The following is a 16,832-nucleotide window of genomic DNA, read 5'->3' as shown; positions in this document are numbered from 1 at the left end:
GGTGCTATGCCACCGTGTCTCGGCCGACACGGGGGTAAAAATGGAAAACACGCTTTCTAGCCGCGCCCGAGTGAGCGTCTACTAGATTTTGCTTCATGACTAACAAAAGTGAACGGAGAGAGTATATACTCATGAGCATAGAATTTTAATCCCCTAACAAATAGGAAGCAGACTATACTGGCAAGATACGTATGGAAATGGTCTCCGGCCTCTAAGACATCGTGATCAAGCCGAAATGTTTGATGTCAGGTCCTGGTCTTGGAGAACGAGCACCTCGATATGTCGTGTGCTTTGATAGTTTTCTTAGGGAACTTGGTTCCGGTTTCTACCCGATCCCATCCATATGAATGCAGGATTTCATTATTCAAATCAAGGTTCTCCTTTCTTTTTTCCTTTTTGCAAAGGAGAAATCAAGCAATTAATCGCTCTCACAGCCTCACCGGCCACCTCCAAGCAGGCAGACTCGACATACGGACGGACGGTTGCATACGATAATCAGCAAAATGCATTTCCATGATGAAGAAATTACTAAATGTCTGAAATTCGATAAATAAAAATCTACTCCCTCCGTTCCGAATTACTTGTAGGTAAACTAAAACCACGACAAGTAATTCGGAACGGAGGGAGTAGTATTATAATTCTTTAGAGGGGGGGGTCAATTTAAAAAGAATGGCTGTCATTATTTGTTTAGAATAGCTTTTCTTTTGAGAATTTTTAGAATAGCTGTATTTTTAGACGGAAATCATGGATGTAATCATATGCAGACTATAAGTTCCCTGAGGCCCATGCCCTGATGGCCGAAGTTTACAGGCCCAGACCGATCTTCCTACATGTAGTACCTGTACATTGCCTTCTTCTAAAAAAGAAAACGCTGTACATTTTTTTTGCGGGAAAGAACACTGTACATTGCCTAAAAAACTCCAAATTACTAATTAAGAAGCACTCTACACAAAGGTCACTCCCACCCGGGTAGGTTGCGTTAAGTGGTTACTGCATGTGCGTCACTTGTCGCAACCTGCGAGTTTTTTTTCATGTGTCCGTTTATTCAAAACGTTTTACCTTTAAACCGTGCAACCAAATATTGAATCGGTTTCACCGTCGGATTCTTCCCACTGTGCCTCTCACAGAAGCAAATCCGTGCCTCCACGAGAAGTAAATGTGTACCTCTCGTGGAAGGAAAAAAAGTCATATTTATTCGTTTACAAGAGGCACAACTAGGACAAGACTTGCCTGCTCCCCCAGTGTACTCCCATCCGTGCTCCCGCATACGTGACATGATTTGATTGGAACAAAATAAGGCCCGGCCCCACCTCTTAAAATTAGGAGGGAGATGATTAGATTAGAAAGAAAAAAGAGAAAGACAGCCGTAGCATGGAGTGGGAGCACGGATGGGAGCATGGGTTGGGAGCAGGCAAGCCGGATCCGCACAACTATGGCTCTTGCAGAAGCAAATCTGAAAGCTAATCTGTGCCTCTAGCAGAAGGGGAAAGAAAAGAAAACACTTTTTTTTTTGTTTTCAAGAGGCACGACTCGCGAAAATAAATCCGTGCCTCTCGCAGAAGGAAACAAAAGAAAACGTGTTTTTTCGGTTTCGGAGAGGCAAGACTGTACCTCTCATAAAAGAAAAAAATATTTTTTTTTGTTTCTAAGAAGCACGATTATGCCTCTCGCGGAAGAAAAAAAATTAGAAAACATGTTTTTTGCGCAAAAAAAGAACGGGGAAGCCGAAAAAACCGGGAAAAGAAACCATCCTAAAAGCCAAAAATGCATGCAGAAAATAAAAAAATAAAAATAAAAGAGAGCCTCCAAAGCACGACAAGTGACGCGTCACTTGGCATGCTCTCAACCCCAGGTGACCCTTACATGGCTCCCGAAGAAGTACTCCTTTGTTAGTTGTTCCTAAAAAAATAGCTACCTGTACAAAACGGGCGCCCCTATGACGCTTCATGCGCCCGTCAAAGCGCCTAAAGCCATCCAAGCTAGGCCGGCCCATATACTTTTCTTCTTCTTTTGTTTAAACTACTCCAAAAAAGATGCGGGCGATAGGATCCAAAGTTCCAAGACAACAACACTAAATAGTAGGCTAGACCGATGACTTCGTGCATTCTTGCTTTTGTCTACCATTTAGGACATGTACAATGATGATACCTTAGGAGTGTCACATAGATAAATGCTGAGATGGAGGAGAGAGAATTCGTAAAAAAAAGCTTGTCTTTTTTTATTTAAGAGATAATCTAGCACAATATGGCTGAGTGTGTTTTTAGGAATAACTAATTATTGTAGATAAAGCAAAGAGATAATCTATTGTAGATATATTTTTATTGTTATTCTAAATTGCATGCAAGGTTTAAGATAATATAGTCTTATCAATCACTGTGCATGCCTTTATTACCTTCCTCAGTTTTTCCCGCCCACTGTTCAGTTTCCGCACATTTTTATTCCACTATTCAGTTCTCACGCATTTTTATTTTTTCCCCTTTTTTTTAAATGCACTGAATTTTTCTGAAAATTCATGATTTTTTTTCAAATTAGATGAACTTTTTCTTAAAAGATGATGAACTTTTATTTTGAAATTTGATGAATATTTTTTCAAAATCAATGAACTTTTTTCAAATTTGGTAAACCTTATTCAGATTTGGTGAACTTTTTTCAAATCCAATGAACTTTTTTTAAATTTGGTGAACTTTTTTCAAATGTGACAATTCTTCAAATTTGATGAACTTTTTTCAAAATCAATGAACGTTTTTTCAAATTCGTAATTTTTTTTGAAAAATTTGTGCACATTTTTATAAAATTGATGAACTTTTTTTCATAAAAAATCAACTTTAAATTTTTAAAAAAATCGAAGTGCTGCTGTGTAATAATTAATAAATAGCGTGGCTACGCTAGTTCTTAAATAGTTTGCATTGTTGTCAATCATTGGCGTAGTGGTTCGCTAACCAATTCCTGCATTATTGCGGCGCGAGTTCGAGTCCTCTTACGTGCACTTTTTTGCTGTGCTTTTTTGTGAGAAGAAGCGAAAGAAAACTGGTGAAAACAAAGAAAAGAAAAAAAATCAAAAAGAAATGATGAGAAATGAAGATAATTTTTTAAAAAAAAAAGGAAAACCGGAGAACTAATGAGAAAACAAAAAAAAATGAAAAAAAACTAGCAGAACCAGCAAAGGAAGCTCAGCTAGCGAAGGAACTCGATGGAAAACCAGTCTAGCGAACGAAGCGCAACAAGCGATCGCGAACGAAAAAAAAATTGGGCTGGCCTGATAACTTCATCGTAGTGGAAAGATCTTCAGCGAGTCAGAAGGGGCTCTCACATAAAGCGAGAAATAGTCGCCGCGGTACAAAACATGGTCTCGTTGAGCCGTGAGAAGAGAGGATTGTCAAAAAGAAGCTCAGCTAGGTTTTTTCTTTTAGAATGAAGCCCAGCTAGTTCTTAGTTATGTTCGTGATGATATATGTTACCGGGACAACTACATTTTTTCCAATGATCTATTACCTACTAATAAAGGAAATAGGTATTCTTGGTCCGTCACGCTATTTTGCATAAAACTCCCTCAAGTTTCTAGTAGTCAACCACTTTGAAGTATGATTTTCGCTTTTTCAGAAAAATCCATGGTATTTCTGTTAATCAACCCCATGCCATTTTTAAGTCAGATTTTCGTGTTTGCAGAAATCCCCTTGGTATTTGAGTTAATCAACCCGCAATACACATCAAATGTTTTTTTAATATTCATATCTCTAAATCCTAACTTTAAATTTAACATGTTATATATAGAATTTGATTAGAAAAATATGTATAATAAATATAAATATGTTGTTATTTTACCTATTAACCATTTTAAAAATGCTATTTAGAGTGCAACCTTCATCAATACCGCATGATCCTTCTTTGTTTCATACCAATGCCGATCCGGATTGAAAATGAACACCTCGGCAAAACCAGGATGAGAAACGAAAAGAATATATATAACCACGCAAGCATGCCTCACCAAAACCTCATAGAAAAAATGCAAATTTATTATCATATGCCAAGAGAGAGAGAGAGAGAGAGAGAGAGAGGTCTTAGGATTGACAACATTCAAACATGTTGTCATTGTGTGAACACTGAGGCACAGTCGACGAGGGTGGGAAGGAGAATAAGTTATAACCCGGATGAAATGTCATGTGTTGAAATAAAATACTAGACCTATTTGAGTCTGGAGTCATGGTTATTGGGTTAGGGGAGTATGGTATTTCTTTCATCCGTTGCTAGACTCACGTAAGTTTGTTACGTATCCTACGTAAACTTCCTTTCCCAACCAAACGTCCTAGGTAGCTAGAGGAGCCATGAGGGACACTTGATGCGCTGGCACACCGAGCTTATGGAGGCAATTTAACGCATTGAGCGATGGATAAGATTTCCCCAAAAGACTCTCAACATGATTACATTGTAATAGATTCCTCGTGTTGCTACTGAATCGGTTGCAATATATCTCGGTGAGATTTGGTCATACGCAATATTTACATTAATAATATATGAACTAAAACTAAAATACATATTATATATTGTATAATTGAAATCTATTTATAGAATATAAGTAGTAGTATTACGTGTTCTAGTGACATGTGTGGTGAGGTGGGATGTGTGCATATTGAGATACATATAAGTAGTGGGGACCAACTAATCATGACAAACTTTCTCCATACATGTGGTGATGGGCCTTTGATAATGTGACATGTGTGCATATATTAAGCTAAAACAAGTAGCGATGGTCGACTATTTAGGTATATAGTATTAGTTCACAAAAAAACATGTTTATATTACATACAAATCATTTTAGAATCAGACTAGGGCCTAAAACAGTTAGATGAAACAAATCAACTATGTGTGGACCATGCCTCCAGTGAAGTAAACTAGCAAGTTATAAAAGCCTTTTATTATAATTTGTAGGCGAGTTCAATCCGTAGGGGCATATAGGGTGAAACTTCAGTGAACTGTTTCAAACATATACTATTTTCAAAACAAGTAACAAGCCATACATAAGTTTTTCTTTCTTTCTTTCTGAGAACATCCATACATGAAGATGTACTAACAAGTATCTTATGTGTGTACTTGTTACAGATAAATAACAGACTTAATAGCTTCACCACGATTAAGTTATTACTGAACAAAGAAAATTTTGTACAAAATTGTTGGGTTCACTATGTTCCAAACACTCGCACTTCATCAAATTGAAATACAGAAGACGTTTTAGCTCTTTGTTGATACTTCTTGGGTAACAGTCATACATCCTGACTAAAAGAAGGCACACTTGTTCTTCATCACATTCAAAAGGTAATAATGTCATGTGCCATGTAGTAAAACATGAAGACCTGATGAAACTTTTCCAAAGTATATACTGTGTGCGGGATAAATATCCCGTACAATATTTACTTGTTAGGTGCATCTCTACTGGGGTCCATCTCTGCTTCTGCCTCTTCCTTGGTCTGTATTTTGATGGGTTCCTCAGCATAGTGTGAAATGGATTTGTATTGATAGTAGTGGGAGCATATGAGGAAGTAGAAAAGGTTCAGTACTCCCACGAGGGCAATTAAATAAAAGTAATAGTCAAGCTTGCCGAGATTAATATCGTCTGCGATCCAGCCTCTGTGGCCATCTCTCGTAGTCACTTTGTTTGTGATGTTTGTCATAGCAGTACTCAAATAGCCTGCTCCAGCTAAAGTAACGTAAAAGAGGGATCCTGCTAGGGTTAGCATCTGCTCTGGAAACTGCTTATTATAGAATTCTAATTGTCCAACTGCATTGAAGGCATCAGCAATACCCATTAAAATCAATTGGGGGGCAAGCCAAAAGACTGACATAGGTGATTTTCCTCCATTAGACAATGCTGAGTTTCTCCTTTTGTGTTCAACAAGCCCTGCTACCACCATTGATATGGGAGAAATCACCAATCCTATACCTTGTCTCTGAAGAACTGTAATTCCACTTTCCACTCTGGTGAATCTTCTAGCTATAGGTACCAATATTCGGTCATAAATCGGCAGGAATGCAGTTAGGGCGATAAAGGATATGGATATAACAGAGCCTGCAGGGATTTCAAAATGTGTTCCAAGGTGACAGTCCATTGTTAATGCTTGAAAGCTTGCAGAGGTGTATTGTTGAACCAATGCGATGAAGCATACGATGCCAGATATACAAATAGGAAAAATTCTTATCAAACATTTAACTTCTTCTATCTGTTGGATACTACAAAGCTCCCATGAATTTCTTGCGGAACCATCGTCATTTATATCACCATCCTTTAAAATCGCACCTTTGTTAAGAAACCTGAGAACAAATGACAATAAATGGTGGGTATACATTAGCATCTAGCAAATAATTATTTGAAATTATTGATATTTTGTTTTGTATGTCTAACGCGCTATTTATATTATAAGAATGCAATTTTGCTCACTATACTTGCAGCAAAATGGCTTACTTTTACCAATACCGAATTCTACATGCTTTTAGCAAGTACTCCATCTGTAAACAAATTTCATTGCGTAGATGACTAGTGATCTGAACGATCTTATATTTTTTTAGGGAGCGGGCACTCTACATGGATGTTAAGCCTATAAAAACACTCGCGCAAGCGACTTGGTAAATAATTGTTTGATGATGTTGTCGAGCGTACAAGACACTATACCAAGGTAGGATATAGTCCCTCAAAAGGATATACATAGTATTATTCTAACCCCTAGTTGTACAGGTCCTTGAACTTGTTAGATTTTGGTAATAAGTTAATGAGAAAAATTAACAACAAAATTTGATTATTCATTTTTTTCCTTCGGAATAACATGGGAATTTTTGGAATGGGATGGTATCAAATGTTATTTTTGTGGATGTGTTGTGATACTTCCACTCTCGCTACTTTTTATTGATAAACATTGTGGTTACTTCTTTAGTTTACCTGAACTGGGAAGTAAGTGGCAATCTGAAAATACGATGGCCCCTCGTGGGAGGGCTGAATAGCAACAACTCTTGCTGACTTATATCGTCCGAGTTTGGAAGCTTGAGTCTTCTCTTTTTAAATGATGCTAGTAAAACTTGGGCAATTCCAGTGTAGATGCTTCCCTCTGGTGGTACATGGACATAAAGTCTAGTACCCATAAATAAAATGATAATTGACAACAACATGAAGAACGTTGGTATGCCAAATCCTATTGGCCAGCTGATCGTAGCCTGAATGTAGACGAGAATAGTCATAGAAAACACCAAGGCAATATTAGTTGTGCCATAGTACCAGTTATAATAGCTATTTAGGCCTTTTTGACTATTTCTATCGGTCATGTCGAATTGGTCTACTCCAAAGGGTAAGCTGCATGGTCGGATTGCTCCACCGCCAATGATTAGAAATGCTAAAGATAGGTATAGCACACTGAGCTGGAGTGTTGATGGACTATTGCAATGTTCACCTAGTTGAACTGTTTGATTGCAGTCTGCTAGTTTGAAAGCTGGAACTGATGCAGACAAAGTCAATCCTAGCATTCCCTGTTGTAGCACCAAATAAATTCGTGAATTAGACTACGGGAAATGTAAAAATATTAGTTAATGTGATTTGCGAATATCATGTAGGAAATTTAGTATAGTTGTTCAAAAAAATTTAGTTTGTGATAGTAATTGCTTAGAACAGCTAACCAAGTAAATAAATTTCCTGTGTTGATGCATCAAGTTTTGTTGTGGTAATAAGCCGATAAATTGTTCATCATTGACTCATGTTCTATGGACATGCCATTTGTCATATTAATCAATCAACAACTTTGGTTATTCCATTCATTTGTTAGACTTATTTTGACAATGATGACTAATCTCGCGTTTGCTTCAAATTGGATGTGGAATGATTCAATCATGCTGTCATTCTTTGATACCTAAAGTGCCTAATGCTCCTATGATTAGTAATTTCAGACCCATATGTTTTTTCTTTGGAGTTTTTCTATTGCTAGTGGCTTGCTGCAAGATTTTGCTGGCTAGCTGGCTGGCTAGGAGGCCTACGATGTTTTATGTAAATCTTTTAAGGAAGCTCTAGGGGTGTTTGATGGATGCCCAAACACATGCACATAGTTCCTTGGTGGCTGATTTTTTCTACTTTTATTTATTTTTGACGTTTTGTAAAACTTCTAGTGGTTTCTTTAATGGAAATCAACGGGAGGCCAATTGTCCCAATAAAAAATTATCTTCCTTTTTGCTAATACATGAAGGTGAAACAGGGCTGATAAACAAGTTTTGACCGTGGCATATACATACCAGGAGGCTAAAGAAGGACCCGTAGGCAAGGGTTCTGAACCTTCCCAAGTAGGCGTCGGAGATGAAGGCACCTAGCAACGGCGTGAAGTTCAGCGTGCCGAAGAAAATGTTGGTAGTGTTTATTGCTGTGAGCTGCCCAAAATTGAAGCGCTTCACAAGATAGAGCGCCAAATTTGCTACCATACCAAGTGACCCGACATTCTCAAATGTAGCGATTGCTGCGTAGGAACAAAATGTCAGACACTCATTTATGTAGATGTCGCCCTCAAGATCAATCACATCAAAGTAGACAAATACACATGCACAAAACTTTTGCCAAGGGCTTATATCTTGCCCTTTGTTCTTTTATTCTCAATGTCTCAACTCACTGTACAAAACTCAGGCAACCTTATGTATATATCAATTATAAGATACTAAGAGCATCTCCACTCCCCCAAACAGGCCCCCAAGGCCCTTTTTTATCGCCGGCGTGAAAAAACAGCCCACTTATGTCCTCAGAAGCCCATTTTTCGCCAGTTAGAGCCAAATTTGATGCCGGGGGACCCAGGCCGAACCCACGCGCCAGGAGGCACCCGGGAGCGCCGTGGGAAACATTTTTGGGGCGAAAGCCTGGTGGACCCGCTGAGTCAGCGACTAGGCGCGTTCGTCGTCCACATTACCTCGTTTTCCTGCGGGGAATCAATGCGAAGGCTGCCGCCGGTCAACCTTCCATTGATTCCTTACGGGCGGCGCAGTGAAGGCGCCGATGCGCATCACGTCCCCTCCCGCCATGCGTACACACGACTGTCGCCTGCTCGTCGCCCACCCATCGCTATAAAAGTCGCCCTCCCTCGCCTGCGGCCACACACTCCCTCGCCACAACCCCTTCTCCTCTCGCTAGTGATGCCCCTCTCATCATCGACGCCCCTTCTCCCCTCTCTCCTCGCCGACGACCATGGCCGAGCGCTACCCCGACGACGAAGCGGCGGCCAACGGCTTCGGCCGCCACCTGCACGAGGACGAGGCCCGCTTCCTCTACGAGGCGGACTACCTGGCGCCACCGGACATGCGGGTGCGGGGCTCATGGAGGATGAGCATCGACGGAGTCCCGGTACCACCGCCGCCCTCTGGTGCTGACCGGCGCGCCGGGATCGCATGCATAAAATTGTCGCTGCCGGAGAGCGCGCGGAATCAGCCGAGGTATGCCCCGGACAGCCACACGCTATGGACGGCGTACTTCGACCGCTTCCACAAACGACATTGAACCCCGCGCCCCCCTCAACTCCCAGGGGTGGCGCCAATGGTGGGGCGTCCTCGGGCGCATGCTCGACGCCATCCTCGAGCACATTGAGGTCAGCAATGCGCTGCGGTTGGAGTACCCGGCACCCCCTCCTTCTCTCGCTGCCGCTGCAGTCCCTGGACGCCGAGGCGCATGGAAACGACGTCCTTGTCCTCGTCGGGCTCCCGCTCCTCTGGGTCGCCGACACTCCTCCTCGTCAAGCTGGAGCCACGAGAGACGCCGCTCAGGCGGCGCACGCGTAGCTGTGCCCTCGTCATCAACGAGGGCGGCGTCCCTTCTTCTCCGGTCTCCTCCTCCCGCCTCGTCAAGCCGAAGACCGAGTCGACACTCCTCCCGTGAAGAAGGAGCACGAAGCCATGGCCGCCGCCGAGCAGACCAGCCTGAAATGGGCACGGGACGACTATGTCCGGCAGGAGATGGAGCGCCAGCGCCACGCCCTCGAGGAGATCGCCGCCCGACGCCACGACAACGACGAGGGCGGCACGTCATCCTTGACGACAGTGACGACGAGGCGCCCGTGCCATCCAACCCCCCACGCATCGGCGATGCGGGTCAGGGGTGCAACAAGGACGGAGGCGGCGTGTAGGAAGGCGGTGACGACAACGACTACACCAACTTCTACAGGCTCCTCGGCATATAGAAGGCTCAAGGCGGCGGCGGCGGGTGGGCGGCGGCGGCGTAGTAGTAGTTGTTTTTAGTTTGTTTTTAAATTATGTTTTTAATTTGTACAAATATCAGTGAAACGCCTAAATTTCCTTCAAATTTGTGTCGTGTTTGGCCGAGTTTGGTTTTTTAAAAACGGTGTCTGGGGCAACCTTGGGGGGCGGTCGCCCCCATGCCCATTTTATCGTATGTTGGCCCCCAAACGGCGCTATTTCAAGCCCCTGGGGGGCGAACGGCTGGAGATGCTCTAAACTCCCTAGATTTGAAGCAATCTGGTGCATAGGGGGCTATGGGGGTGATATGAACCCCACGTGTAAGGGTGTGTGTCACTGGGGCTGTCAGTTTGAGAAGGTATTGCCTGATTATTTTCATTTTTTCTTTCCTATTATGTTTTTCACATGTTTTAATAATTTTTCTTTTATTTTTCCTGTTATTTTTTCGCGTTTTTGTTTATTGTTTCATTTTTTTTCACATGCTAATTCATGAGTATTTATTAAAGTCTTGAACATTTTAGAAACTAAGAACATTTTTTGGAATTCACAAACACTTTTACAATTTATGAATAATTTTAAAGTTCACGAATAGTTTTAAAGTATGTGATCTTTCTCAAATTCGCCAACATTATTTGACATCCATTATATTTTTAAATTCATGTTTTTTTAGTTCAAAACACATTTTGAAATCCATTTCTTTAAAATATGTGAACCTTTTGATTTAATGAACTTTTTTAAATAAAAAATATGTAGCCTGTTTTTCTGACCTAGCAGTGGAATGAGTGGAGGGAAAACCTGAAACTAGCAAGTGGAGCACGGAGTTCGAGCCGAGCGAGCCGAAGCTTCATGGCCGGCCCATGTGAGCATTGTTACAACATTTACATGGCTTCAATGTGAAATAAGAACTCTCAAGTAGGTCACACAACCACTAGCGAAGCCGAAATGGGTGTAAGGACTCCAACCACGCATCTAACATCTCCACTCTTCCCAGAACGAATACTGTTTGCATCAACAACCCAACAAGATATATGAAAAAAAAAACTGCCAGGACATAATTAAAACCCCTTTATTTGCAGGAAAAAACACAAGCTAACGTAGACTACAATCCAAAAACGAGACAACAGATAATAATAGCCAATTAAAGAACAAAAGGGTTAATCTCATGAATGAAGAATGATGCAGTGAAACGCGCATTAGCCTCTAATATATACGAAGCCACGACCTGCTGCTATGTACCTAAGTCTACACGAACCACCAAAGCTAGCAAGACCCAAGTCCATATGAAGCTCATGTACAAGCAAGCCTACTTACAATAGCTAACCAAACCGAATAATCCCTAGTCCGACACTGACAAGTACAATTACTACGGTAATATTAATTATAGTTTGACACACTGACACGATGACTTTCTAAGGGCATGTACAACGGTGCTATCTTAAGGGTGCCATGTAGAATAAATGTTGAGATAGAGGAGAGAGAAATCAGAAAAAAAGGGCTTGTCTTCTCTTATTTAAAAGATGATCTCTTAGTATAATACTCCCTTCGTTCCTTAATATAGGGTGTATAGTTTTTGGCACGGATATTAAAGAACGCATGTGGAGGAAAAATTTCACAAGGTTTGGGCGAGATTACACCAGACTAATTGACATGAGAAAATAGAGGAGCTTGCCTAATATAAGAAAATGCAATCAAATCCCTAAAAACATTATCCAGACGAGTGGTGCAACACAATACACCTTATATTTTGGATTTTTTTTCAAAAATCTATGCACCTTATATCAAGGAACGGAGGGAGTATGTCTCACCACATATTTAGTAAATACGCAGTTATTGAAGATAAGGCTAAGATAAAACCATTCTAGACATATCTAAATTGCATGCAAGACTTCAAATAAAATTGTCTTACCAACCACTTACTCTATACTAACTAAATAGGCGTGCGGTGCTATGGATGTTAAATTATTGTGCACTATTATTGAAAATTAGCACTTGTGTCATTGTACCCTGTAACTCTGTACAAATCAGAAGTACCATAGAAAATAAATCAAACGAATCAACTAACCAAAAGATTGTGAATGGATGATGATTATGATAATAATTTTGCTGGTAGCTCAAGAGATAATCGGAGCTCAAGAGGTAATATGTGAGGATGAACGCATAGCATTCAAACCATTTCTTTGTAGAGTATAAAGAATAGGTTTATTTTGAGTCTATTCGTGTGAAGAACAATGTCAGCGTGACGTACGGAGCTACTCCCTCCGTCCCATAATATAAAAAGTTTTCGCAAGCTACGTTAGCTTGCAAAAACGTTCTATATTATGGGACAAAAGGAGTACTTTTTATGTGTTCGCCCTGACTTTAGGTGTTGTACTCTTGAGTCTTAACTTCCGGCAGACCACTTGTGATACAAGGGTGGACACACCTGAAAGTAAAACCTGACTAAAGCCCCCGCTGTCCCTTCAACGGTTCAACCCAAGCAAAACTGACCATATTTACGCTCATAGATGTATGTTAAGTTGTAAATCTGACAGTCTTGTAACTTTGATCCAGATAAAACGCACGCACGCACAGCATGTAGAAATGAAAAAACAAACCAGAGCAGATCGAGAGATATGGAAATGAAATCTAGTAGTAGAACTGAACTTGTGAAACGTACCTAAGATGAAGGGCATGCACTTCCACCCCTGCGGCTTCCTCCTGCCGCCACCGCCGCCGGCGCTCCTCTCCAGCGCCCCACCTCCCACATCCACCTCCACCTCCGCAGCAGTGCCCGGAGCAGCCATGTCTTCTGAAGGAAAAACGGCGGGGACAAGGGAGCAAATACCCAAATTTTAAGGGTGCCGTCCTCGCCGTGTGCGTGCGCAGGTATATAAAGAGGAGCGCGCGCACGTAGCCTCGCCAGTGATCAAACCAGCGGTTCGGTGATCTCCGTCCACGCGCGTACGCTACACGTAGTAGCTGACGAACAGGTTCGTCATTTGTCTCGTCACTCCCCTGCCGGGATGGCCGGATGCGCGCATGAATACGGCTAAACATGCGGACGATGTCATCTTTGACATCAGCTGGCGAACGGCCCGTAAAAAAAACTATGAGATAATAGCACCACAGGTCCTTGAACTTGTTCAAGATGTGATGGTTTGGTCCTCAAACTTGCAAAAGTGAATTATTTGGTTCTGAAACTTGTCTGGACATGCGCATTTGGTCCTGGGTCAATCAACAACAGCCATGTGGAGCCAGCTGGGCCGAGCCGGTCAGCGCCGCACTTTTCGCATTTAGCCCCTTGCTGTTTATATGAATTAACCCGTGGGACGCCTCATGTCGCCGGCAACGCTACGAGCTTGGCCGGCACGGTGCCGGAGAGGCGGTTGTGGTCTAGCGCGAGGAACCGCAACCTGTGCATCGCCACCATGGACTCCGGGATGGTGCCTGCGAGGGACGTTGAACAGGTCCAGCGTGGCCAGGCTCGCCATCTTCTCGTGCCGCATCAGGGTTCCTCCCAGCAGCGGGTTGCTCGAGAGCAGCAGGTCCTGCAGGGCCGCCATGCCCAGCACGAACTCCGGCAGCCCGCCGGTGAGGTTGTTGTTCCGGAGGTCGAGCAACGTGAGGCTCTCCAGGCCGGCGAGCTCCGGCAGGATGCGCCCGTCGAGGCGGTTGTTGCCGAGGTCCATCTTAAGCAGCCCCTTGAGCCCACCTAGCGACGGAGGCAGAGACCCGGTTAGAGAGTTCTTGCTCATGTCCATGGTCAGCAGCTCGTCGAGGCGGCGGGGGTTACCGAGCGTGGCCGACACCCCTGCCCGACAGCCCGTTCCCGGACATCACGAGCTGCCGCAGCTTCGCCAGCCCGCCAAGCTCCAGTGGCGCCGGTGAGGCTGTCGTCGATGAGGACCAGAGACTGCAGGCTGGCCAGGCGGCTGAGGGACGCCGGGATGGCGCCGGCCAGGCCCGGGTTTGAGTGGAACTCGAGCGTCTCGAGGGTGCCGGAGAGCTTGTCCCAGTTTGTCACCGGGATGTCCGTGGAGTTGGCCGCCGGGAAGCAGGCGTAGAAGGTGAGGCTCTTGAGGCACCGGAGGCCGAACAACTTGGGGCTGAACCTGGCGTCCGGGGCGCACTACAGCGAGTTGTCGAGCACTGGACCGATGACACCCCCTGCAGGAAAGCCAAAAAATTGGATCCAAGAAGCAATTATTTCACTGAATCGAATATCGTCATCATCAGTCAGTAAAATTGTACTACTACATTCTACATAGATGCATACTTAAATTATGCAAATGAATAGTAAAACATAATTGGCTGGGGTAAATATTAGGAACAGAGGTGGAAGGGTCACATGTTCTGTTGTTCAGGTACAACTTTCTTGGCTTGTCATGAGGATCAGAATGTAATTCTAGCAGTACCACTGAGAGTGAAAATAATTGCGAACAGCATACGTAAACCTGGTTATAAACTAACTAACTATGTGTATGATCGCCAGAAAGTGCTAATCAGACCAAGGTAAACCAGTGTTAAATCGGTGGAAGTAAAAAATGTACTACTCCTACTGAGTTGGTACCAATGATTTTGTGGGCAAAGCAAAAGAGCAAGAGGACGCCCTCCAAAAAAGAGGAAGAGGACATGAGAAAAGAAAGACCAAATGGGATGTGTTTTAAAAAACATTGACATTGCATATCTGCAATCGCAGATTCTTATCATGCGCAGGGAAAGAAAATTGTTGCGCACAAGAGAGGAAGAGAGACAGTAAAAAAAGGTTCCAAATTAGGCAAGAATCGCGAGGCAGTAGGTAGGTTGAGGAACAAAGGTTTCGTCTCACTCGTCCAACAGTGAAGTAGTCTAGCAAATCCTGCATTCTCCAAGGAGAAACAGTGGAGGAACAATGGATCAAACAGTAAGAGAGCTGCTACAAGTGAAACAGGGGAATTTGAAAAGATGATGCAGTGCTGAGAATTTGACGATTTGTTTGGACGTTCCCAAGATAAGTCATTTAAATTATATTTTTTTTGAGATATAAGTCATTTAATTGGAGGTGCAAGCAAACAACATCCTTTTGAGCAGCGATTTGTGGTGAATCTCAAGACATTGTAATGCAGAACAGGAAAGAAACTGGGTATAAATCTATGAAATGAGAGCAAATTTTGGTGTTTACCAGTACTCAATTTGTTCAGAGTTTAACACTTTCCATGAATGAATCAAGAACCGAAGACACTGAGTAAAGAGAAGGAGCTAGCAGTGGGCGAGACGAATCTGGATGGGAGTCTGGCTGCAGGGGTCAGAGAAGAGGCCGGAGCCGTTCCACGCCTTGCCCACGAAGCTCCCGATGGCGGCGTACAGGGCCGCCTTCTCCTTGGCCTCCATCGGCGCCTCCGGCTCCTCCGCCGCCCCGGCGAGCCCTCCTCGTCCTCCCCTTCCGCCGTGGAGCCGGAGAGGAGAAGCAGCGCCACGAACAGCGCGGCGAGGACAGAGAGCAGCCTGCCGCCGCGAGCACATTTCATCATAGTACTTCTCCGCAAGAAAACAAACAAGAACCTCTGCTCCTGGGCGGAGTCCATGGCGGCGATGCCCAGGCTGCGGTTCCTCGCGCTAGACCACAACCGCCTCTCCGGCACCGTGCCGGCCAAGCTCGTAGCGCTGCCGGCGACATGAGGCGTCCCACGGGTTAATTCCGATAAACAGCAAGGGGCTAAATGCGAAAAGTGCGGCGCTGACCGGCTCGGCCCAGCTGGCTCCACATGGATGTTGTTGATTGGCCCAGGACCAAATGTGCACATCTGAGACAAGTTTCAGGACCAAATAATCTACTTTTGCAAGTTTGAGGACCAAATCATCACATCCTGGACAAGTTCGAGGACCTGTGGTGCTATTACCTTAAAAACTATTGCTACTAGACAACTGGCCTACAGCCCAACATGCATCTGGAAATGCCTTTTTTACCAGGTTCGTGATACATGAAGGAGCCACAAGTTTATAAACACCTTTCTGAACTTGAGGTTGCATTGCCGGTACACCCGTCCCAAGTGGGACGGCAGGCCCCTGGTCAGGCGAGGACATGGGTACCTCCACCTTTGGGTAGTTTCAAGATCAATGTGGAGGCCGCTACTAGCAAGAACAATCAGACGGGAGATACTAGTGTTGTTTGTCGCAATGATGCAGGATCATATGTTGGTTCTCCGACTCTTGTTTTCCATGGACTAACAAGAAAACGGTTCGAGCGTCCCTCGAGTTGCTCCCCATGCAACGTCAGGGACGAATCCTAGCGCCGCCGCCAACACACTCCCCATCGGATCTCTCCTCCGCTGCTGCTGACGGCCTAAGCCGCGGTGGCGGCAGGCCCGCTACCGAAGGGTGGCGGGGTTCCTTTCTTCTAGGGGAGGCCTACTTCGTGTGGGGAGATGGACGCCAAGTGTAGAATTGTATTGAATAATTGTTGATGCAATATTGTATCGGTACAAGAAGTATATATAAGAGCTAAGCCGCACCTGACCTAGCCTTATTACAAACCGAGTAAGAGTCATAATCCTAATACAAGTTGTATTCTAACATCCCCCGTTGTGTCAATGGTAGGCTCGACGATGTTGAGACTGAAACCAATGTCTTGAAACGAGTAGTCGCCAGGCCTTTAGTAAAGATATCAGCAAACTGAGCAG

The 16,832-nt window shown here is 43.8% G+C and overlaps 1 protein-coding gene and 1 pseudogene across 1 annotated transcript; both read right to left on the bottom strand.

Moving 5' to 3' along the window:
* Positions 1-5,173: 5,173 nt before the first annotated feature.
* On the bottom strand, positions 5,174-12,977 carry LOC125548986 (protein NRT1/ PTR FAMILY 2.12-like). The gene is made up of 4 exons (XM_048712487.2): positions 12,851-12,977; positions 8,260-8,477; positions 6,926-7,506; positions 5,174-6,303 (listed from the first exon to the last, which is right to left on the bottom strand). Exons 1-4 carry the CDS (start codon positions 12,975-12,977, stop codon positions 5,406-5,408), a joined length of 1,824 nt encoding a protein of 607 aa, XP_048568444.1. The 3' UTR covers positions 5,174-5,405.
* Positions 12,978-13,407: 430 nt separating this feature from the next.
* Positions 13,408-14,619, bottom strand: LOC125547106 (uncharacterized; annotated as a pseudogene).
* Between the last annotated feature and the right edge of the window lie 2,213 nt (positions 14,620-16,832).

Source organism: Triticum urartu, chromosome 3A (assembly GCF_056163025.1).
Source record: "Triticum urartu cultivar PI428250 chromosome 3A, HENAU_Tu73, whole genome shotgun sequence".
NCBI lineage: Eukaryota > Viridiplantae > Streptophyta > Magnoliopsida > Poales > Poaceae > Triticum > Triticum urartu.
This window is presented reverse-complemented; position numbering and strand designations above follow the sequence as displayed.

What these genes read in the sequence shown, in the direction of transcription:
- LOC125548986 (XM_048712487.2), bottom strand. Translation starts at nt 12,977, where the DNA reads ATGGCTGCTCCGGGCACTGCTGCGGAGGTGGAGGTGGATGTGGGAGGT. An exon ending in GTGCATGCCCTTCATCTTAG is followed by an intron (nt 8,478 to 12,850) that starts GTACGTTTCACA and finishes GTTCCTACGCAG; the next exon opens with CAATCGCTACATTTGAGAAT. An exon ending in GGTCCTTCTTTAGCCTCCTG is followed by an intron (nt 7,507 to 8,259) that starts GTATGTATATGC and finishes GTGCTACAACAG; the next exon opens with GGAATGCTAGGATTGACTTT.